Source organism: Polyodon spathula, chromosome 1 (genome assembly GCF_017654505.1).
Source record: "Polyodon spathula isolate WHYD16114869_AA chromosome 1, ASM1765450v1, whole genome shotgun sequence".
Classification (NCBI taxonomy): Eukaryota; Metazoa; Chordata; class Actinopteri; order Acipenseriformes; family Polyodontidae; genus Polyodon; species Polyodon spathula.
Genome location: NC_054534.1, coordinates 24,670,854 through 24,696,983, shown reverse-complemented (window position 1 = coordinate 24,696,983; position 26,130 = coordinate 24,670,854). Strand labels below are relative to the sequence as shown.

Genomic DNA, 26,130 nt, shown 5'->3' with positions numbered 1-26,130 from the left:
TTTTTTGTTCTTGGGTAGCATTTACTGCTGCCATTTAATCAATAAAATGTGGCCATCCCTAATACTGTATATACTGTTTATAACTAGATAGAAGAGATGCATGTACAGTAGAAGTTGTTTGTGTTTTTAATTAAAAGGGTCATAGTGTTTTTAAATCAGTAAAATAAAATGATACTGTCTTTTTTTATCTGGGTAAATTTTTTGTGGTTAGAGCGGTCATATCAAAAGTTCTGTAAGGTTAAGTTGCAGTGATAATGTTCTTTGCTGTAATTCATGAGTCATAATATAAACAATGAACTAATCTTCTGAATTTATCTGCTGACAGTGTTAGTGTAAACAAATATTTAAGCTAACATTTCATTCACCACATGGTTCTGGGTTCTGAGTCTCCCTACCTGTCTTGGTGCTGGCCTGGAGATCCTAAGTAGATGCATGGGTTTATACTTGGGTACACGTTGTGTTCTGTTAAAATGCAATTCATCTTTTGGTTTTCGTATAACCTCCACGGTTGAAGATGAGTGTACAAGGTGTGGGGGTTGGGGTGGACGTGTTTTTTATATATATATATATATATATATATATATATATATATATATATATATATATATATATATATATATATACAGCTCTGGAAAAAATTAAGAGACCACTGCAAATTTTTCTTAAATCAGCATCTCTACATGTATGGCAGCCATTCCATTCCAGTGTCTGTTGAATTCCAACACAGGCACACCTCATTCTACTGAATGAGGTACTGATTAGGGGATCACCTGAACCAAATCTTATTTAATGAGGAAAAGTATAAAAACCACTCCTGTGGTCATCACTATCCTCTTGCAATAGGACCAGCTGGATGGCAAAACAGTGCTAGTAGTACCTCAAAAGTAATTGGAATCAAAAAATAACTATTGACCATGCCCAAAGAGTTGAAAAGGAAAGTTTTGAGTGAGGAAAAGAAGGGTTCAATTCTGGCTTTACTGGCAGAGGGATACAGTGAGCGTCGGGTTGCTTCCATCCTTAAAATTTCAAAGACGGCGGTTCATAAGAACAAGGTCAAGCAGCACACATTGGGGACAACAAAGCTACAGACCGGCAGCGGGCGAAAACGACTCTCCACTGACCGGGATGACCGCCAACTCATTCGAATGTCACTCAGCAACCGTAGGATGACATCAAGTGACCTACAAAAAGAATGGCAAACGGCAGCTGGGGTGAAGTGCACGGCGAGGACGGTTCGAAACAGGCTCCTAGGGGCAGGGCTGAAGTCATGCAAAGCTAGAAAAAAGCCCTTCATCAATGAGAAGCAAAGAAGAGCCAGGCTGAGGTTTGCAAAAGACCATAAGGATTGGACCGTAGAGGACTGGAGTAAGGTCATCTTCTCTGATGAGTCCAATTTTCAGCTTTGCCCAACACCTGGTCATCTAATGGTTAGACGGAGACCTGGAGAGTCCTACAAGCCACAGTGTCTCGCACCCACTGTGAAATGTGGTGGAGGATCGGTGATGATCTGGGGGTGCTTCAGCAAGGTTGGAATCGGGCAGATTTGTCTTTGTGAAGGACGCATGAATCAAGCCAAGTACAAGGTTTTTTTGGGGGGTTGTCCTGGAAGAAAACTTGCTTCCTTCTGCTCTGACAGTGTCCCCCAACTCTGAGGATTGGTTTTTCCAGCAGGACAATGCTCCATGCCACACAGCCAGGTCAATCAAGGTGTGGATGGAGGACCATCAGATCAAGACCCTGTCATGGCCAGCCCAATCTCCAGACCTGAACCCCATTGAAAACCTCTGGAATGTGATCAAGAGGAAGATGGATGGTCACAAGCCATCAAATAAAGCCGAGCTGCTTGAATTTTTGCGCCAGGAGTGGCATAAAGTCACCCAACATCAATGTGAAAGACTGGTGGAGAGCATGCCAAGACGCATGAAAGCTGTGCTTGAAAATCAGGGTTATTCCACCAAATATTGATTTCTGAACTCTTCCTAAGTTAAAACATTAGTATTGTGTTGTTTAAAAATGAATATGAACTTATTTTCTTTGCATTATTCGAGGTCAGACAACACTGCATCTTTTTTGTTATTTTGACCAGTTGTCATTTTCTGCAAATAAATGTTCTAAATGACAATATTTTTATTTGGAATTTGGGAGAAATGTTGTCAGTAGTTTATAGAATAAAACAAAAATGTTCATTTTACCCAAACACATACCTATAAATAGTAAAACCAGAGAAACTGATAATTTTGCAGTGGTCTCTTAATTTATTTATTTTTTTTCAAGAGAGAGATGGATTTCTAATTTCTTTGACTTTTTGGCTTCAACACTTACCTGTTTTCATTGCTCACTCCCATTTCTCATTACATAATCCCATGCCCCTGTTTGCGGCATGAAGATCTGAAGTATGTACTTTGAATCTCCAGTATAGTTCAAAGCAAAGGTAAAGGGAGATTTAGAGAAAAATATTGGAGCAACAGAATGCAGAACTGATCAGAATGATTGCAAACATCATAACACAGTTAGGAAAATGTTAAAAATGTATTTGAAATTTTTCTTTACTGAACCAATCTCTTATGGCAGACATTTATTTTAAGGCTGAACACCATTTCTGAACACCATTTTCTGGTGCAGCCAATATCGGGGATAGTCTATGCTGTTTTTTTAAGGATAATTTTCCCTGCTTATCTCCTTTTTAAAAAAAAAATGTATATTTGTCTTGTACAGCTCTCTGAAACCACTTGTGGTCTGTTGTGCTCCTGTAATTTAAAAAAAAATTAATACATTTTAAATAATATATTCTGCTGAAAAACAAGTTAGTGTATTCAAAGGTCATTGCCACCGACCTATAAAATTCAAATAAAACTGGTAAGAAAGTGAAACACTGTGTAAAATACACCATTTTCTTTATTTCTTACATATAAAAAGAGAATTCTGGCATTTTAGCCAGCTTCAAATACTCCAATTACAAGAAATCTTTTAATTATTTTATTTATCCATTTAAAAAAACAAAATAACACAGAAATACTTTCCTTGAAGCAGACTATTTATAACTAGGCCAGATGTTTTACATACAGGGGTATCTTAGATGTGCCCTAAAAATGTGAGCAAGGAATGAAAAAAAATTAAACACTGTTGTAGAAGCTGATTTACACAGTTACTTCAAGAAATGGCTCGATGAGGTTCTTGCTTGGATCAATAAACAGCCAAATGAGCAAGATGGGACAAATGAGCCTCTTGTTTGTAAGATTTCTTATGTTCTTAAAAAGTCACATACAGTATAACACCTCCACAAATCTATACTGTTCAAATCTTTTAGAAAGTAAAACAAGTAACAGAGTATAATGCTAAACAAGACTAGCCTGATTGATTTATGTAGATCGTAAATCATTTCTGTTTAAATAAACACAGCAGTGTTACATTAGGAAATACACACAAACGTATTCCTTCATTTTAAACACTATGGGCCCTATTTAGAAAGGTGTGCAAACCCCTAAGGCAATCACAAAATATCGGGCGCACGTGTGGGCAAACAATCTTTGCCCCCATATTTGAGTTAACAACCGTGTTTTAGCCCACTCTGTAAGTCAGCATTAGAGCTGGACATGGGTTGAACTTTAGGGGAGTGTCCACATTTACATACAAATGTATCTATTTAGCAGACCATCAACAGTGTTAGTGTTTGCGTTTCAGTTGGCATGTGAAAAACAGGTCTAAACTGTGCGCAAATGACATGGTCGACTGTAAATACAGGTGAAACAGCCAGGGAAGCAGGCAAAAAAAAGAGAGAGAAAAAAAGAGAGCCACTGGATTATCCTGATATTTTTTACTGTGATTTTGTAACAATTGCAAATTGCCCTGGATAAGGGGGTCTTCTGAGAAATAAATAATAATAATTTCTACATGGCCAATCAAAGAGAGGAGGAGGAGACGTTCCCTCAATATTTAAAAGTCATCTGTCTTTTCTGAGCCTGTCTGACACACAATGTATGCAGCAATTTCACCTCAAATGACATCTGCCATCTGCTTCAGACTGACCTGGAAGGAGACATGTGGAGAGCACACTATTTGCTTGTAGCGCTAAGGTACGCGCACCAACACAGAATAGGCACCTTTACATAAATCGTAAGGGGACCTATTCTGTCAACGTGCAAGAAGTGTGTGATGCTAACTGCATCACAAAAATGTGTATGCAAACTATCTTGGCTCATTTATCCTCACTAATTCGCAGGTGGCAGCTGCGTTTCAGCGGGATGACAGTCTGAGAGGCTGTGTTGATAGTGAACAACAGGTACCCACTGAAGCGGTGGCTAATGACACTGCTGCTCAACCCCACAACCCCAGATGTATAACCGTACCTTTAAATGTGCTTGTACTGTAATTGAGCGAAAATTTGGAATCCTCAAAATGTGATTCATGTGTTTGGATGTCTCTGGGAGAACACTATAGTACACTCCTGAGAAAGTTAGCAATATCATCCTAGCTTGTTGCTTTTTACACAACATAGCTCACCATAATGGATGTTGAACTTACAGAGGAAAGATTGCAGGGTTTGAAGCCTCTGTGTTGGACGTTACAGATGTTGCAAGTGTAAGGCAGGTCAGATAAAGCCTTGTAAACGGGTTCACATAACTGGTACGCAGGTACGCATGCGGACCAATAAAATAAAAAAAGCGGACTTAGGTATTGTTGTTGAAGACGCAAATGCGTACCGTCAGTATATATTTTTTATTAACAGGAAAGCATTTACAATAAAAGCAGTGACGGTGCTCATGGTTTGAAGGTGAGGTAAACATGCCTAACTTAAGGAAAACTGATTCTAAATTTATCAGAAACAAAAAAAATGTATGTAACTTACAATTGTTACAAAATATCACAGTACAAAGTATTGCATTGTAAAATATCACATTACAAGTTATCACATAATAAAATATCACATTACAGAATATAATACAGGTAAGAGCAGTTATGAAAAGTACAGTCAGATCAAATTTAAGAGCAAAATAAAGAATACAGTAAGGTATAAGTAAGAATAAGTTTGACTAAGCAGTTATAACTTATAGTAAATATTTGCTTATAGATCACCTTTACAATTTTGTATTCACTCTCCCTCTCCAGGCTGCTTTAAAAAATAAAATTGTAGCCTTTCTTGAGGGGCTTGGTCATCCTCTTCACTTGGGCTGCTGGACATTTTAAAAAAAGTTGCCCTTTTGTCTTCCTTTTTTTTATTTCAAAATATCCTCTGTTTGCTATCACAGTCGCACAGGTGCTCTTAAAGAGAATGTTGAATCTTTTTTTGGTTGTAACCTTACTCCCCCGCTGTGTTTTGATTGGCTGGGCGCATATTCGCTATTTGATCTGCGTTAGCCCATGCATGAAACCCAACTTCTAAATCAGGTGAGTGCAGTGCAGAGTGGATTAATCACACAGACAGTGATTCACAAGTGCAGGGGTGTTTATTAATTATTATAATGTCCAGAGCCTTATGGCAAAACCTGTAAATAAATGAAGGAAGTGGTACAGCAGCATGTATCACTTCTGTTTTGTAAATCCAACGGTTTTGACCCGCAACCAAAAGTCCAGTCTTTTCTCACCCACACAAAACACAAAAAACACAGACACAGTTCCTACAGTGCGTGAATTAAGTGCTTGTTCCTCAGTGAAAACGGGACAGTTCCTCAGTGAAAACGGGGCTGGTTAAGTTTGATTAGGTGCAGAGAGACACAAAAATACAGTATTGCCAGTTCAATTCCAAATTAAACTTTTTCCAAATGCAGTGCTGTTTAATTTATGTTTTAACATTACTAGCAAATTTCTATGCATGTTTATTGCAGGTGATTGATTTTTTTGGTAATTTCTGATAGTTATTTAGCCATTCATCTTACTAGAGGAGTCTCTTTGGGTAGGTATGGAATGGAACTATTGTATAGATGTAACATTTATTTATTTATTTGTTTGTTTGTTTTTTTCTCGAAGTCTATTTACAGAAAATGTTTTGGCTCATCCTTGCATTGTATTTCGTCGCCAGTGTCAGGTATGTTTCCTTTTTTAAATGTTCTTTTAAAAATGTGAAATATAACAGATAGGTACAATATATGAATTGGCGTGAATTAGGATTCAAAGCCAAGCCTAGTATTTTTGAGAGTTCGTCAGTTTGTATTTATTTTGTCTAAAGTGACCTGGACAATCAAATCACTGAAAAGGATTCCAACTTGTGTCTCATGCAGTACAGTTCAACTGTACAGCTCCAGACCTCATTAGTCTCATCACTGTTTTCTATTTTATAGTCAATTTTAGAAGCACGGCAACATTCTGGAAACTGCCGTACACTGAGACAAACATACAGTATACATAGAAATTCTATTTTATTCTCTTCATACCACAGGGTTCAAATGTCATGCATTTGTATTGTACAATAATATATATTTAAACTGAATGTTGCGTTTGTTATATTGCAGTTCTTATTTTTTGTAATTATTTATTGTTATGATATTTATGTGTAGTGTTCCATGTGACAGTTTGTAATTAAGTAAATAATAGCCAAAATGTGCATTACTGTCTATGAGTATTAGGAGAGTAATAAACAAAAAGTCTTTCAGACTTTACATCTCCTAAATGTCTTGCCTTTGTGTTCTTCTTGATCAACTATAGTTCTTATTTTACTAGTTATAACAGCTAAGTATTAGCTCAATTAAGAAAGAATCAATTAACAACAACATTATTTTAAGCCACTATTTATTTTGTTGCCATACAGAAATACTGGAATATTTACTAGAATATAGTTACTAGAGCCACTTTTACAGCAGGATGCTAGTCAGACACATGTGATTCATTTGTACATAGTAAAATGGAGCATAAACAGAGTTTCTTAAAGCATGTGTAGTGTGGTGCAGCACTTCGTCAAAGATTGGTCTGCACCCTTCAGATATTTGACCCAGACACAAGAGTTGCATGCACAGTAGGTCTCAAATGTGCAGTTAAGCAAATATACACTTTGTTATAGAAATATCTGTTTGCAAGTCATGCTTTTAGATGACTTGCACTTTGAGTCATTTCACCTGGAGAGCTACGTTGGCTGTAAAGGATGAACATGAGCACTCAGAAATTGTTTGAGATATCATCTTGATACTCGCTACACACACATAACTGTTAATGCAATCGAGTCAAATGGAGAAGAAAGAGAAGAACATCAGGACTCGATTCGCTGTTGAAACAATCTTTAAAAATGAAACAAACTTTTGCTGGAGTCATTTAAAATGGTCTTTCTTCGCTGCAAAAAAAAAACAAGCAGACAAAGTAGATTTTTTTTAAAAACAACCTTCAATGACATATATTCAGCCACATGTTAGAGTTTTGTAAACTATTAAAACATATGTTGACACATTAATTACAATGATCGTGTAATTCCCATAGACTATTTTGCTGTCTTTAATCCCAAAATATTAAACAAGGGAGAAACGTTAACTGCAAACCTGAAATGACAAAAACAAAGCTTTTGTGTTTTTCGTTATAAAAACAGAACTTATTTTTTATGAAGTTTTAAAATCACAGATACCGTCAAATTATTACTAAATGATATAACATCATAAATGCCACTGGAGCCTATCAACCTAAAATAAAAATAATAAAACAAAAAAACACTGTATAGACAGAAACAGCTAATGTTTCTCCCTCTGTTACACTGTATTATTACAAAGGCAGACACACAATTGAAATCAGTGCCATTCTCCACAAGCGTCTTCATGATATCCTGACCTACTACTGTTGTGTGGTTAGATGCAAGATGCAGTGTATCTACTATAAGCAGTAAGGTCCTCTGAATTAGCAACTGTAAAGCTCTGTTGCATGAAAATAATGTACAAAACGCAGTTGCCTTGATCATCAGTGTCCTTCCCATACAACGCAAACAGATTCAGAATCGTTCATTTTGCCATTTAAATATTCTTTGTGTGCTGCATACACTTTAGGGAGATACTGTGGTCTGAGTATGTCATTGTTAGGCACGGCTCCACAATTCAGTATTTTTTTCATTAAAAAATGCTGTAATATTTCATTGACGAGCTTTTGTATCGGTATGTTCGCTGCACATTTGAACAAGGCTTTCACTTGTTCAAACTTGTTGACATGTGTTTCTCCACTTTCTGTGCTCTCTTTAAACAATCCTGTGATTGTGACCTGCTTGTTTTGTAATTGTTTAGCGTGAACTTCGTTAGATTTTTTCAAGTTAGATTTCTTGTTTTTGTGTACTGCGCTGTCAAGATGCTTGTCAATAGTACCTTTTCTTGGATCCAAATACACATTACAAGTTGAGCAAAACAGAATCCAACCATCTACATGCAACATCCCCTTTTCATAGCTCTGAATGTGATTTTCTGTTGAAATGAATTGAGCTTTTTTGATTTGTCAGCTGTCTGCATTTTTAATGTAAATCATCCAGGGCAAGCTAATAAATCGGCAGTAGCTGAACAGCTATTTTAAGCCTCCCACCTCTGACTCACATGTTACGTCATTGTACAATATGAGGAATTCACTAATGGAGCTGGTATTTGTTTGACTCCGTTGCTGTAGAAACCAAACTGTGTACAGCTACTGTAGCGCTGCTTCTACTAGATAAAAGTATGAAATGAACCGGGGAGCTAAAGAGTAATGTAAATACTGTAAGGAAAATAAAATGTATATTCTTCACGGTAGGCAGTCAGATACACGATTTCTGTGACATTCGTGATATTGTGAATTTTCTGGGGCCCTGCATATAAGGCTAGTATGATCTGTGCTCAGTCTGTATCTAGTTATTACCTCCTCCTCACACAGGCCTAGTAACATCTGCCTGGTCTAAAATACTCTCCCCCTGACTCTTCTTCTCGCTCTCCTGTGCAGCTCTTCTGCTGGTTTTGTGACATCGCCTGATTTCAATAAACGGTACTTTTAACACACGCTGAGGAGCCTAGAAAAGTTAGCCCCTTTAAGTGAATATGATTTGCATATTAAATACCTCCCTCGTGGTATTTTGTTAAGTAATTTGCATACATTTCCACACGTTAACATTGTTCATTATATTTAAATGACTCAAACATGGTACTTTTTCCATACGTTTTTTTTTGTCTGCCACTGGTTTACAGCAGGTGTATAAAGCACTTAGTAAAGAGGCTTACTGCGTGCAAAACATGTTACCACTGTTTGGGGAATGAGGCCCTATGTATGCATTGTCTTTATTACAAGATACTTAGTAACCAGGTTTTGAGACTCCAGAGTGGATGTCAGTCCAAAAATCCTATCCTAGCAGATATACACCTGTGCAGTTAATGTGTCATACCTATGTTTTTATATAACGTGGATGGACACATTTTAAATTGAGAATACATTTTTTTAAAGTAATAGAATAATCATGTGCCAGCATCAAGCCCATGCTAAATATACTGTTATCTGGTTAAGATAAACTGCTTTCCCTTTACGGCTGCCTGAATCTCTTTCAACAGATAAATCAAGACCTATAATAACCCATAATAAGTCTGATCAGTTGTTGTTAACTTTGAGAAACTACAGAGAAGTCAATAACTACAGTATAGTTCAAGGGTTCTCACCAGTGCAATACAGTATGGCATTTTTATTTGCATCATTGGACTTTTACTCCAAGGACACATTATGAAACTAGAAGAGCACTTATGTGTTTGCAGCGGTATCAAGAAGATGTCTGGAATTCTCTGAAAAATCTGACCTCTCAAACAAGGCCCCTTTTCCTTGGCCGTTTTCATATGCCACAGGCACCCCTCAGTTATTGGCACATAAGTTAAAAAATAATGAGTTGAGAGCTAATACTTTTGGATTCTTCCTAAAACACTTCCAACAACTATATGAAATATTAAAAGAATGAGATGGTGAGGTGTTGAAGTTCCAAAAGTGTCACCCATTTGGTGTGAAATGACTAAAATGTTTGCTAGAGCATGTGCATCTAGTTACAATTACTTTAAGAAATGTCTTTATTGAATAAAGATGTGGTGCAATATAAATGTTGTTTGACTGACATTAGACTAAACAAACACTGTCATACTGATCTATTTGAATAAAAAAAAATAATAATAACTTTCATTTTTGGTCCAATATCAATGACTTCCCAGAGTAACAAACATGCTTTTTATTCAAGGAATGGCACCGGTATGTATGTGTTCCATACAATTAAGGCAGCGGTAAACATGAGCTTGTATTACAGTTTTTCCACTTCTGTTTAACTGAACTGTAATTTGCAGTACAGGATTGCATATTTAAAATGACTCTTTGTTGACAGGTCAATTACCATGCAAGGAACTACCATCTTGTACCTTTTACAGCCGTTAGTGTCATGTACAACTTAACTAAAACACAGGTAAGAAGAAGAGAAAAAAAAAAAAAAAAAACTATTAGCCTTTTGTACATAAACAGAATATGCCTGTTCTAAAAAGTAAAATAGCAAAGAACATACTTAAAAATTAATCTGTATGTTGCATATGAGAACATTTTCCCAAAACATAAACATTCCAGTTAGTTTACCGTAATGGGTATGCTTTATTGAGATTATTTTGTTATCTCTATGTACTTTAAGATTACATGCAGATTATCATGGATTACAAACCATCATTTAGCCAATCCATTTGTAGGTTTGCTGTCCATTGACATACACTTTAAACATCTTCCATTTCAAAGAATAATTACTACAACTGTGACAAGTCATGATTCTTCTATTCTTTCCGGTTTAACTATGGAAACATCCATATTTAATACGTCATGAACCATTTATTCACAACTGGTACGAGCAGCTAAATAAAGTTTCAAGAAACTTTGAAACTTTAGAAAAATCCAATCTAATTTTGCATTTAAAGCAAAGGGATATATATGTTACTGATATATTTGTTATACTAACCTTCTAAAACATGAGTTGCATCTTGCATTCAGTTGGTACTGATTTAAAGCACTTGTTAGAATGGATGAATATTAATCATAGGTCGATGATGTGATGTTTTGTAATTTTTTTAATACCCATGGGGAAATTGTTTGTGTTCAGATAATAATTCTACTCTTTCCTAATGGTATTTATAGGGGCCAAAGGTTCTATGGAAAGGAATGGGAAGTACATTTGTTGTCCAGGGTGTAACATTGGGCACTGAAGGAATCATCAGTGAATGTACTCCACTGCCCAGGTAACTATACAGTACAGTACAAGAAACACAATTTTGAACACAAATCATGCAGTCCCCAAGTGTCTCATCTGTGAGAAGCACAGACTGGGGTGCAGGGGCAGTCATGTCAGGGATGTTTTGGGATTCCAGAGCTTTTGTGTGGAATTGTTGCCGTGAGGGAACCGAATTGGACATTCCAAACTGAGAAGTAAATTATTAATGTATTGTAATCTCTTGGCTCTATTGTAATAACTTATTACCTCTGTAAATTGTCCTGTCTGTCAAGCAAAAATTAAATATCAGGCTAAGCTCCTGCTGCATTCAGACTAAAACTAAACATATTTTTTTAAACAGCCTTGAGTGATAAATTCAGCACCATTTTTCAAGTTTTGTAAACCTTTTAAAATTATGTTGACATGCTAATGAAAAGGAAAGTGCAATTTCCATATTTTGCCGCCTTTAAAATAAATCTTATACACGAGAGAAAAGTTAACGGCAAACCTTAAAGACAACCCAAATATCACTCAAACACCGATCATGAAGTCGGTATTTATTTGACCACGTTGTCATAGTAACCAAATGCACGGTGCTGATAAAATCATGAATTCACAGTGTGAAATACTTTAAGGAAAATAAAAGGCCTATTTTTGACGTTAAATTGCAAGAACCAGAAAGCAACTTTTTATGTCGATTCGCTAATACCCACCTTGTCTATACAGAACACTTCCAACCACTATATCTCCCATGTAAACCATTTAAAATGTTTTAATTAGACCGAACATAAATGTACTTATATATTCGCAGTGAATGCACTTTAAAAAGTCAAACAGGCAGCGCCATCAAACCAGCTGGAACACAGTATGACATTTTAAGCAATTATAAAATACAAAGAAAGTCGGTCAATTACTTACCATTGCCTAGTTAGCATCCTCTCGTCTCCACTCCACCTTACACAGGATAAAGCATTGGAGCTTGCAGTTATATAGTCATGTCACACATCTCTCTTCAAAGCACAGCAATTTTAAGCTATTTGTCAGCATTCGGCCAGCTGTCTTAATCCTGTTCACTCGAGCCCTTCTACTAAACTAAACTCTTAAAAGTGTGTGCATAATTGTTTTGCGATGTCGACCGCCGCACTACTGCGAACTTACTTTAAAAATCCACATTAAAATAAACGTCTTTGACTTTTGAAACAATTCCACGCCAACTGCCTCACAAGCTGTCAATCAAACGTGGCTTGCACATGATTATTTGTGTGAGAGGAAGATCCAACCCAAATATTGCATCACAATTCCTACTTTGATTTGATTGGCTAAAGCCTGTGTTATTTAAAAAAAAAAAAAAAAAAAAAAAAAACAGTCTACTTGACCTAAACTTAAACACCCGCCTTCGGCACAGTTGATGTTTACTTTATTTTTTTTTATAAATGTACTTAAACTTGGCATTCCCACAGGTGCAGATTTGGGTGGACCATTGCCCACCCAGGCACACCCGTGGCTACGCCACTGCATCATGTAGTATTTTTTTTTTTACCCCATCCCAAATTCTATGCATATGTAAAAAATTATGAACAAAGTTTGCCAGAAATTTTAAGTTGCATTTCTATCAGTGATATCTAGCACCCCCCCCACCCTCCAGCACTGAATGATGAAGTCTACTACAAAAACTCCCTACTAAATGAACTTGCAACTGCTTGTAACCACCAGAAGATGTCACTATAGTGCATTTCCTCACTAAATTTATAAAGCTATCCAAACGTTGTGTTATACAATACAACGGTAAAGAACCTGAAAGAGAAAAACAGTGAGTAATATCTAGGTGTGTTCTTTACTGTAATTAATTGTGTTTGACTCACCTATGCAGAATTACCCAATTTGTCTGGCTTATTAAAAGTAGTGTACAAGATTTTAATTTGGTGAATATATTCTTATCACTACGAGTCATACAAATGGTGTCTTTCCAGTTGATTGAAAAATAATTCTGATTTACCATAACATTTTAAAAACCTGTATCTGAGCCTGTTCTGTCAAAAGTACATATGAAACTATTTCAACACTGGTTTTATGAAAATCTTGAAGACATTTTCAAAGACAAGACAGCTAACAGAGCCCTTGCAGTGAGAGTGGTTAGACTCTGAGAGTGGTTAGAGTCCGACTTACAGTACATGGGACTGAAAATTACCACATACATCAACCTTCTCAAGTGCCACTGAAGCAGAGGTGAATTTTTCACCAGGTTTATTTTAGGTGGGACAAAATCAGTGGTGATTTTCTGAACAAGCAGAACTTTTTTGCAAGAAAGTGCATGAACTGTTAAAAATGAATCTGTATAATTGCACTGTATATTAGTAATTAATATACCTGGTTTGTTACATTTAGGTACATGGCAGTCATGGCAGTCCCTTAACTGTGAATTAACAGAATTTGTAAATTACCAAATTGTGAAATAACTAGGGAGAAATGTATTTGAGTAATTGAGCTCATAGATTTCTCAGTGAAGAAGGCTAAGGCTTTTAGTGTGGTGATTTTTAGCCCCCTAGTTTTTGTTTATCATCAGCCTTAGCAAAGTGTCTGAGGAAGATATTTTTTGTGAACTTTACTGTATTTTGATGATGGATTTGAAAGAAACGCTTATTTTAACTTTGGGCTTTTGTTATTTTCACTCGTTTAACAGTGTTGTCCCGACAGATTTTCTTTAAGTTCAAGCCCTAAATTTTATATATATAGGGAGTTTTGATATTCTGATTTGTCTACTGTGCCTTTTTTCATCAGTAGAATATAAAATGCCAAAGTTTAAAGCATTCCGTGAATGGAAGTGTGGTTTTTGTTTGTGTGTGGTGTTTTTTGTTTTGTTTTATTGTTTTTTTGGCTAAGTTAGTCATTTTAATAATTTATATGATGTACTGTATACCGTAATATTAATGTTACCATGATATTTTTTTGACAGTCATTATACGTGGAAATTTTATACCATCCATCCCTATTTCTGTCGTGCCTGGTTGAGGTTATCAGTACTTGGGGAAATTAATGCATGCAACTGTTTTTTTTAGCATCTGTTATTCTTGAGACAGCAAATTAGTTTAACTTTTGGGGGGGGCGTTAGGTAATAAAAACTATCAGTATTAGACAAAAAGGAAAATAACTTTACATCTGTCTGGAAAAGCTGGAAGAAGTTCAGAAATTCCCTTTGAGTTTCTTGGCTTCCTCAATTCGTGACACATGTTTTTGCATTGCTGTTCTTTTTGGTGGTTTAAGATAATGACAACATTCACTATCTGTATTTATAAGAAGGGGTCTTATTCATACACTGCCTGTAAAAGTACAAAAATTCTGACGTATGATGTGTACAGTAAATAATAATAATACTGACTCATTTGAATTCCTAGTGTATTCACAAAGGTGCATAGCCCCTGTTGCTTTTTATCTGAAATTTCTGTTAAAATGTAGGGGGAATACCGTTCACTCCAGTTTTACTGATGTCAGTAAATCTTCCTGTCACTTGGTACACATCTTTTTTTCTTCTCAACATAATTAAAGTAAAAAAACAAGAGGATGCCATTTGGCCCATCACTGCACATCCAATTCGTAATAGTTAACTGATCCTAGAACCACATCCAGAATGTTTTTGAAAGATCTGAATGAATCTGCGCAGACAGCATGATAGTATTCTGAGTATTCTACAACCTCATCAGGACCTGCCTTTATTTATATTCAACACAAAAAATAAATAAATAAAAATGCATTGTTAGTCTTTTTAATTGCCTTCCCAGATTGTCTGGATGTTCATATTAATGAGTCCAATACAAATGGCAAGATTTTTTTTTTGTAAGTGATTTTAAAAAACATGTACACACTGTAAGTGGACTAAAATGCAATTAGTACTAACTTAATCCTGATTGCAGCATACCAAATAGATGATCCTGGTAATTGGTTTAACTGATCGGAACAAGTTAGAATTAACACATTTTGCTTCACCCTGTAGAATTAACACATTTTGCTTCATAAAGTTGAATGAGACCTGCTGAATAATGTTACATTCATATATTAAGTTACATTACCACTTTGCAGTTTTCCACATACTTAACAAAAAACTGACAAATTGAAAAATGTGACATTTGGAAATCTAACATGAAATACTGTAGTACTATTATGGCTTCTGGTAGACTTTTGCAATATCATTTTGTAGTTTCTTTGATTACATGATGTTAAATAAAAGATCTAAATTATGTTCATGTAGCTTTTAATTTTTATTATGTCTCAGTCCTAAAATTCTAGGTGATGCTAAACTTTTGGCCTTAGCTGTATAAACCCTTTTTTTTTACTAATCCAATATGTGAATTTCAGTGTCAGGTAAATAAACATATAAAGGAATCCCTGTACAAAAAGAAAGGCACGTCTTTTTGTGTACATTTCATACTGGCAAATTATACTAGCATTTTAAGCTGTTGACATTACTGCATTGGCGAGGAAAAGTTGAATTGCATGATAATGAATCACTAGTTGTTTATAGTTAAAGCATATTAACTGAAACTGTATTGCGTTAAACTGAAAACTGGGTGATTAACATTGACGTAATTGTATATTTAAAAGACTGTATTTGTCATTGAGCACTAAAACATTATTGATGTAATGGCTTTATAGAATACAGTATGTATGCATGGCGATAAACAGCACTCTAGTTGTATCAGCAAGCCAAAGTCCCTGTTCTTTGTTATTTTATTTATTTAAATACACCCCTTAGCTATTGTTTCTTTCCTGTGACAGTCTTGCATCTCCATGGCTGAATGGAGCAAAGTAAAGTGAAGGAAACTGTTTTTTGTTTTTTCTGTAGAGTAGTGGTGTATGAGAGTTTTGTATTTACAACATACAAAGTATGGAAAAAATCATGAGGCAAGGTAAACAGTTAGTAGCGGGCAACCACTTTGTAAATGAAAGCTGCCTCATGTTATGGTTTAAAGACAGCTACCGGAGGAGAGAGAGAGACAGAGAGAGAGACAGAGAGAGGGGGGGGGGCAGCAGATGCTGACATGAAGAAAATCTTCAGGTCCTGACGAAATCCTTTAGTGCACATTGTGCACATGTGTGCAACTATTCTGCGCCCTGGGCCTGTTCTATGTCAGTACCACCAACTTGGCTTTTGCATTGTATGTTTGTTATTCCTGTTTGTGAAGGCGTTGATGCGCAGTTTAATAATTAAACAGACAGAAAATAAAAGGTTTGTAACAAAAACAGTACACGGCACATGCGGCCAAAAGAAATAGACAAAACGAGTAGACACTAACAAAACAGGGTGGACGAACGCTGCACAAAACAAGTACGGTGCTGGTGCTTCCAGCACTCGTTGCAATTGATATTTATAATTACGCTTCTCCTCTCTCTCTCCCCTGTTCTCCACTCCCGAACACACAACCCTGAGTGAGTGAAAACATGCTGCTTTTATGCAGCTGTACCAAGACTCAATTGCTAATCAATCATTCAGTTGGAGTCGCGGTACAATTGCACTTGAATTAATAAAGTGCAATTCCCGTGCTCACATATTATTACATTTTACTTGCACGTGAAGTGCTGTGAAATCCTCGTGCCTAAATACAAATTTACATTTTAAGCACTTGCGTTACTCAGACCCGTTTATATCCTGTGTACCAATGACTATACACCAACATTAACACACAACACAACACAAAATACACACAGGGGCGGGGCACTTTGCCACATGGTCATGACTTTGATTTCCAGAAGATACAGGTACAGATCTAGCGCTAACAGTACTTTGGTGTGCATATGTATTCTGTGATTCTCTAGATCAAGTTTGATCGTGGATGTCAAAAAAAATCACCATATATAGTTTAAATGTAGTGGTACGCTAACATTTGGCTGCTTCTGTTTGACAAGAGCAAGAGGGGCACATTATTTGCTAGCACAAGTCATAGGAAAATTGGCAAATATTGTTTATTGAAGGGGAAGAGGTAAGTGTATAAGAATTTGAGTTATTGGAAACAATACATCGCAGAAATTCACATTTCAGATTTTTTTATATATAAATGTAAAGCCAGTATTCTTAACGGTCTGAAGTTCTGTGCATTTTTTTTTTTTTCTTTTCTTTTCCAATTCCTTGCTTGTTGGCATGCGGTTTATGAATTTTCACTGTAAATTGTTACAATTATGCAAGATCCGCTTCTCCAGTGTACAGTACTGCTGAACAATAAAAGTAGTAAACTACCTATTCTTCAGCTTGATCCTGAATTGATTAGCATCTAGAGAAGATCAGGACGTCGCTGTCAATTTTCTATTGGTGGCTTATTAGGAGCCCACTAAACCCACATACAGTAGAGTTCGACTGGGGGTGTGATGTTCAGGTGGGGCCTTCACGGTATACCTGCTGCACAGGAACTTCATTTATGCATATAGGTGATGTCTATAGATGAACAGTAAGGAAGAAAATAACATGTTTTAAAGCCGCTGCCTTTTTAAATTATTTTTCATTCATGTAACTTTCATGTAACCACCTCAGTATTATACAGTCCAACATGGCTTTCCAACACTAACTAAACCTTGAATAAAACTACCCTGTCTACAATTTCATATATAGACAAAGAAGTGTGGTTTATTTTATAATTGTGGAGAAAACTAAATTACAAATCCCAGGCAACAAAAGTGGGATTGTTGTTAACCATTTGGTGGTTGTTCTTCTTGTAGAGAACTGTCCCATAAATGGAATCTAAAACGGATAGCTGGGCACCTGATACTGAAAGGGTAAGGTTGAGTAAATTGGTTACCATTGTGTTTTACCACATCAAATGTTTCCACATAGAGCACAATTACAAACTCTACTGGCTCGACTATTCTTACTGTACAATATTTTACTATATTACAAGTCACGTTCCATTGAAAACAGTAGATTCAAAATTATAACAAAAACATGTTACAATTAAGTATTAATATGTCTCTGTGTGGTAGGAACACATGATTCAACATTCAATATCCATGTGTGAAAAAGTATGTGAACCTTTAGATTCAGTAACTGGTGGCACCCCCTTGAGCAGCAATGACTTAGCGTTTCCTGTAACTGTTGGTCAGTCTCTCTCATCGATTTTAAGAAATTTTGGCCCATTCCTCCTTACAGAACTGCTTCAACTTGGTGACATTTGAGGGCTTTCTTGCATGGACAGCTAGCTTCAGGTCGTGCCAAAACATTTTTACGGGGTTTAGGTCTGGACTTTGACTAGGCCATTCTAAAACGCTGAATTTCTTCTTCTGCAGCCATTCTTTTGTAGATCTGCTTGTATGTTTAGGATCATTGTTTTGCTGCATGACCCTCTTTCGGTTTAGCTTTAGCTCACAGAGGGTTGGCCTGACATTTTCCTCTAGAATCTTCTGATACAATGCAGAATTCATGTTTGTGTCAGTGATGGCAAGCTGTCCAGGTCCCAAGGCAGCAAAGCAGCCCCAAACCATGCTTGACGGTTGGGATGAGGTTCTTCTGTTTGAACACAGTGTATGGTTTTCACCAACCATAACATTTCTCATTTGTAACCCGTTCTAGACTGATGAGCATCAATAACTGTTTTTCTGAGGTCCTTAGAAATTTATTTTGATCATGGCATGACGTGTTTCCACACACCTGTATGGTGAAGACCAAACTTACAAAGTTTCTGATCTTTATATAGGGTGAGGCATCCCAAACTCACCCCTGAAGATCTACATAATTATTTAAACACCTGATTCTAATTATACCCTTAATTGAGCTGATAAAAGCAAGGGTACACTTACTTTTTCATATACCTTGAATCTTAATTACTCATTGTATGTCTAATTCATACTTCCTTTTGTTTCAAAAGACATGGAATTGATTAATATAAACCCTATTGGATATTTAAGAAAAGGTTTTGATTCAAGAAGGCTATCATGGTAAATCTATGGAATTTCCATAATTATCATTGGGGTTCACAAACTTTCTCAGCACTGTAATTGTTTTTTTTTCCATCCCCTAATGCTCTTTTTAAGACAGTAAGTAGTACATACTTGAATTATATTGCTGTTATGGGATTATGAGTGACAATTAAACAAAGTAATGAACTTTTATCTTTTTCACAGTTTAACGTGCGTTGTTGCAATGCCTTTTTACTCTGCCAGCTTGATTGAGACTGTTCAAGTAAGTACCAACATTCCATGGTTAGTCAGTTCCTTGTAATGTCCATAATAAATGTGATGGTTCCTTGGGCAATCCAGTGATTTTTTTATTTTTCTTTTTTTTCAATGTTGTAAATCTTTGCTGTGGCATATGCAGGGCATGAAGTTAAGGGCATGAAGGGCTTCATTGAGCATGAAAATTCAGGGGCACCAAGGCAGTTCCAGGGGGCAAAAAGGCAAAACATAACTCCAACTCAAGGGCACCAAGGAGATTTTCATATTCATTCATAAAACAAACAAAAAAAAATACAGATGGCCTTTTATGTTGATGAAATTTGAATTCAAAGAAACACGAAGCAATGTTTTCTGAGTGATTCACACAGTAATTGTTACAAAAATAAAAAAATAGGGAGTAATGTTCCATTGTAAAAACAAAATGGTATAAAAAAAATCAATTTTATTAAAACAACAAACTTTCATAATGAAAAAATACAAAAGATAATTTGGCAAAAAATATATAAAGGGTATTTTTACTAAACTGTCACACACCGCTGACTAATACATGATCAGACTAGGCTTAGCATACAGCCTTAGTGATACATCGTTACAAATAAGTGATGTTGGTGAGGGGGAATTTGAAAAAAAGAAACTGGCTGAAGATTTACCCATGGCTAGAGTTTAATACTGATAGTGGTCTACAAGGTCTACGCAACTGTAATTTGCTAACCGCTGTTACAAAACCTGTACAATTGTTTTTTTGTTTTTTTTTAATTGAATAGAAACTTCGTCAGACAATGGAGAGTGCTCTGCATCACAGTGATGAACAGCTGGATGTACACAATGCTAGATGTTTACATTTGAGAGACTTTGCAAGGGATTTACAGTTTATTATGGTGCATTGCTGGACACCCGATTTCAGGTGTGGGGAAAAAAAACGGCATGCTGTTTTTAAGCATACACATTCTTGTGGAGCACCATTTGTGCCAGTACTATCCAATCGTTTGTCAATTTTTTTGTCAATTCATGAATTGATCAATTTCTCCAGCAATTTGTCCATAAATTTATCAATTCATATAATAATTAATAAACATATTTGTTAATTAATCTAATAATTCATTCATTTGTCAGTTCATTAATACGAAAGGCTGTACTGACATGCAAATTTCCAATCAACCAGACAAACTTCCCAACAAAGATCTTGCACTGTGCCAAAAACACTACAACCTTTCTAGCCAATGGGAACACAAACTAATATTTTAATCTATGAAAATCCAGCCTCACTAAAAACTGCTTCAACCAATAATATTTAGAAGGTTGTTTCAAAAGATATTCTATTTAAGAAGATACTCAACTCCTCTGATTTTCCGTCTCACCGCACACAAAGCATTGTGGTATATATAAATTCTATGGAGAGTCAATGGAGACATACGAAATGTTTCTGGTTTTTGCCATGTTAAAAAAATGCATAAAACTTTTGAAGTAGATTTTACATGTGCCCAAGGCCTTTTGAAGAAAACGGCAACATTAGCAAATTATGACAATATGTAATTATTATGAAAAATGCTATTTTCTGATCACTGTCCTGCTCTGCAGCGCATGTGCAGTAAATACAGTTACTTCTGCTCGCGCATGTCATCGATGATAATATCTATTGACAGCTTTCAGAAGGGATTAACAGGAAATTTAAAAGCAATATCATATCAAATATACTTTATTACTGTTTTTGTGTATGTTAATTATTTGTGAAATCATTTTATAACAAGTATAAGGATGAACATTACCTTTTGTTTTCCTACTTTGTCCAAGTAGCTACTGGTAGTTCCATTGAAAATCAGCAGAGTCAAGTATTTTGTTAAATAAATATCTTTTGAAACACCCTTGTAAATATTATTGGCTGAAGCAGTTTTGAGTGACACTGATTAAAATATTAGTGTGAGCTCCCATTGGTAGAAAGCTTGCAGTGTTTTCAGCAAATTACGAGACTGACCGTTGGAAGTTTGTCTGTTGTGAAGTTTGTCTGGTTGATTAGAAATTTGAATTGAATAATTAATTAATTATTAGATTTATTAATAAATACACTTATGAATTACTGTATGAATTGACAAATTTATGGACGAATTGTTGTTCAAATTGACCAATTCACAAATTGACAAACGAATTGACAAACAAATTGACAAATTAATAGGCTGGATAGTTGTGGCACAAATGGTGCTCCATACATTCTAACCCCTTTCATGACACGTTTCACTAGTCAAAAAGCAGAAATACGTAAGGTAGTGACAATGTATTGCACAAAAATAAATGAAAACAGAAATTGAGATTTCTTCTCAAGATTGCGTTTTATTCACTGTTTCTCCTACTCATTTCATAAACCAGACAGCTGCTACTTGAACCATGTCATAGCAACTTGCTCAGTTGTTTTTTTTTCCCCAGTGGGGGGGGGGGGGGGGGTTGAAATGTCTATATAAATTGGCAATGTATATTAAAGACATGAAAGGAGTTAGAATGCGTACTGCATCATTGCATTTTAAAGTATTGCATTTTTTAGACTGTTCTTTCACAATTCAGTTTAATTCTGTCTAATCTTGTCATTCATGCAGTATTGGAAATTTATGTTAATATTATTATTATTATTGTCAGGGAAGAATTGTTGTACATCCATTTCTTACCTGAACATTAGGTCAATCCTAGAACACTTCACTGCCGATTTAGACAGCTCTTCTTCCTTCTTTGTTTTTGAATGTTTTTGAGTTGGCACGGTACTCGCAGACGGAAAAATCACACAGTGACACAGCCAGTGAACACCTGTAATTGAAAATGTCTGGAAGCGCGGTCATATTGAGCTCAGCCTAACATAACAGCGCACCTCCCTCTGTCTGCCGGACATTAACCAATTATACAGCACGTCTTTCTCGTGGCTTAGTGCTGGGAGGTGCACAGTAAAAAGAATGGCAACAATAATACACTATCATAATTAGTAATTTTCTCACAGGATGAGGTTAAACAGAATTGAACTGAATTGTGACAGAATGGGCCAGCTGACACTGAGCTAGTTTGTGAATGGGTTGTAGATCAGATGTGCAGTTCTGAGGAACACGGTGGCAATGACGGGTGGGTTTACAGACAGCTTCTGCTGTAAGGTTTGTAAATTTGAGAGGCATTGCAGCAAGCAGATTGGGCACTACTGCAATTGTCACTGGTGCCATCAGTTATTTCGTGCCCTGCATATGTCAAATTGACATGCTACAAGTCAAAAAGTGGAAGAGGCTTAAGAACGATGCATTTAATATTCATCTATAGAACAAGATGCTGGTTTCTACCCATTTTAATCAATTAACAAAAAAAGACTTACAGCACAAAAAAAATATATATATATATGACTGTTATTTTGATTCAGTTTGGCTTTACCATTTCATCCTTTTATTGTGTATTTCCTTACTGCTGTTTATTAATTGATATGTAATTTGTAGAGTGAGGTCATCCGCAATGACCCTGGAATCCTGGACTGTGTGAAAGAAGGGGTCGGTCGATTGGTTGGAATGGGCATCCCCCACAGCAAGCGACTCTTCCCTCTGTGGGCACTGGTTTTTCCCACCTTCCTGCATGGAGTGCTCCATTACATTGTCAGCGCTTCTGTCCAGAAGTTGGTGCTGCATGTTTTAAGGAGGTCATCTCCTCAGCAGCAGGTGACAGATGGCACAGAACCTATTCAGAGCATGCTTGACGCGTACTTCCCTGAACTCATGGCGACGTTTGCAGGAAATCTCTGCGCAGATGTTTTGCTGTACCCACTGGAGACGGTGCTGCACCGTCTTTACCTCCAGGGGACCCGCACCATCATAGATAACACAGATCTGGGTTTTGAAGTCCTCCCTATTAATACACAGTATGAAGGACTGAGAGACTGCATTAGTACAATCAAGAAAGAGGAGGGAACCCTGGGATTTTATAAAGGCTTTGGCTCTATTATTGTCCAGTATTCATTGCATGCTGCTGTGCTGCAGATCACTAAAATGATTTACTCTGTAATGTTGCAAAATGCTGCCTGAAAACAAGGCCTTGTATGTAGATCAGTCCCTGTCTAGAGAAGCCTGCTGGTTTGGAACTGCACTGGTACTGACACTGTAACAGAAGCACCAGCTCAAACAAAGGTTTCATTACAGAACAAACAATCCTGTAAAGATTTGTTAGAACCACATTTGGCTAAAATATACTGAGCTTTTTTTTTTTTTTCAGGTGCTTGATTGCACTTACTTTTGTATACTTGCCTACTCTCTGTAGCTGCTCACTCATCTTCCTTTGTTGTAAAAGTTTCATTATATACAGGATTTTTGTATAGCTATCATGTCATAGTCTTTCCTGTTCTAGTGTTTTTTCGTGCCCAGTGTTTCATCCCAGAACACTTAGACATTAATTTCAGCTTTATTTATGATCACAACATGTGATTGATCAGTCCCTATTGGATTTAGGACTGCACCGCTACACTACCTTACAGTTCGGCCCATTTCGTTATAGTTTTTCAGCACATACCACACCATAAATAGTACACTTCCCTTTGGCACACTTTTATCCTTTTTATTTCTGATGGTTAAGAGAGGAGAGCTGCAGTTGGCCATGCATTAATAGAGGATATAACTGTATACAAATCATACATATCCAATTTCTATGAAGTTCATGTTGGTGTAGCAATTCTGATTGCCGTAATGTTGAATAACCAACATCTTTTAAGGCCCATACACAACCAAAATCAAAACCATGAGCAAAACACTATGAGCAAATGAGGCTATTGTACATGCAACAGACTGGCTGTGCACGTTCTGTTTTATACTTTGATTTCAGATTTCACAGTTCATTTTCTGTTTTGTTTTTCATTAAATGGAAAGAGTCTATTTCAATAGTGTAGTGCTTATGCCTGGCTTCTGTCATATTTTTATTATTTTATTTGTTGATAAAGATAAGACAGTGGTGATTCATTTGAGTTGCAAGTAACTGAAAGGTGAGCTGATTTTAAATGTACATACAATGTGAAAAAGATTAGTATATTTAGCACTGGCTCCACACTATGCTTCTGTATTTGAGGGATGTAATTAAGCTGTGGTAGAATGATAGTCTGAAGTTATTCCAGTTGTATTGCTTGGTTTAGATATGTGTTGCCTGTATAGCTTAATGCTTGATTGATATACAGTACCAAGGTTGTTTATATTTTTGAGAACAATTCCCCAAATAAATTTCTGAAATGGGATGTCTAAGAATATATTATTGGCCATGTGTTAAAACATTCCGCTGTCATTCGAACAACATTAACTGGCAGAATATGTTTTCATTAAACCATTTTATAACACGGCTTAGAAAAATAACCAGCATCACATGACCGTGTGTGTGTGTGTGTGTGTGTGTGTGTGTGTGTGTGTGTCTATATATATATATATATATATATATATATATATATAATATACCGTGGTTTGCATACTAATGAGCCCCTTTACACTAAATAAATCACTACGCACCACTACATTCTAAATTCCATGAAAAAATGCCATTTTATTTGTTACTAGTTACAAAACCACTTCCAAAAATGATTGACATTTCATCTATTTCCTTTGATATATTTGGGGATAAAAATCCACATAACTGGTACAACACCTACTTTCTGAGTGAAGCAATCCATCTGAAAAAAAATAATAAGTGCACCAGCAAGAACGGACACAACAGTTGATGAGGAACAGCTAAATGAAATAGAAGAAAACAAAGATGAAAAAAAATACAGCATGGGCTGGTTAATGTACTTAAAGAGAAAAAATATGGACATTCATTTTATGGAAATAAGTTCAAAAAAATCTCAACAACATAGGGGAATTTTATGCCAGTGCAAGAAGTTAAACTAAGGACCAGTATTCAGTCTCCAGTTTTATAACGCTGAGCTGGACTAAACACATATTTTAACAGTAGCAGTTTTAACATCTCTGCTACAGCGAGTTTAAAACCAGCAGTAATGTATTCATGTCAGTCAGGAAAACTCTTAGAAAAGCAGGTAAATACAAGGCCAGACAAGGCCAGACAGCTGCTTACTCCTTATTTCCTTAGTGTAATTTGAAACTCCGCCCATCATCCAGTTTGTACTCAGCCCTCTAGTTTCTAGTGAGATGGCACTTTAGATGCAGAAATTCACAATAAACGAACATGTGCAATTTATTTTTTAATAACCAAACAATTAAATTAAATAAAATTTGTGACTATATTACACAGCGGGTATATACACAATAAAAGTTTCTGTTTTTTGTCTTAATTTAAATGTGTTTTAATTTATTAATTTTTTCCCCACAAATGACAGGTAGCCATGTTATAAGCAGTAGAAACCACTTCAGGCCATGCGGTTCCGATGATATATACCGCTTCTGGGATTGGTTAAAGGCCCTCGGCTGACGCCCTGGGCCTTATTACCACCCCAGGCGTGGTATATATAATGGGAACTGAATGGCCCATTTTGTTTTATACCTTACTTATTGCATGGAAGGAGAGATATATTATATTCAAATGGCATATGGCCTTCACTGCATAATAAAGTTTTTGAAGTAATGACAACTTAATAATTCATGCAAAACAAAGAAAATGTTGCTGCCACTCCTTGCTCAAAATCTAACAGCACAACTTAATTTTGCTTGTGACCCAAGATGGCTGACATGGATGATTTTATTTTATTATTATTATTATTATTATTATTATTATTATTATTATTATTATTATTATTATTATTGTTGTTGTTGTTGTTGTTAAATTAATATTATTTGGCAGACAAACAGGTGTTGCAGGTCAGTACAGGGTTACAATGCATGATTAATAATAAATACAGTAATTTATAGTAA

At 36.0% G+C, this 26,130-nt stretch overlaps 1 protein-coding gene across 2 annotated transcripts in view; it reads left to right on the top strand.

The window, feature by feature from the left end:
• LOC121315938 (solute carrier family 25 member 46-like) overlaps positions 1-24,639 on the top strand; it is a 28,074-nt gene extending 3,435 nt beyond the window's left edge. Inside the window, exons 3-8 of one of the 2 annotated variants that reach the window (XM_041250558.1) lie at positions 5,965-6,022; positions 10,271-10,348; positions 11,059-11,159; positions 17,834-17,890; positions 19,232-19,289; positions 22,738-24,639. In XM_041250558.1, the coding sequence (XP_041106492.1) occupies positions 5,965-6,022; positions 10,271-10,348; positions 11,059-11,159; positions 17,834-17,890; positions 19,232-19,289; positions 22,738-23,316 (931 nt within the window). In that variant the 3' untranslated portion in view covers positions 23,317-24,639. The remainder of the gene's footprint in view (positions 1-5,964; positions 6,023-10,270; positions 10,349-11,058; positions 11,160-17,833; positions 17,891-19,231; positions 19,290-22,737) is intronic. The other variant, XM_041250567.1, reaches the window with a different exon arrangement.
• The last annotated feature ends 1,491 nt before the right edge of the window (positions 24,640-26,130 follow it).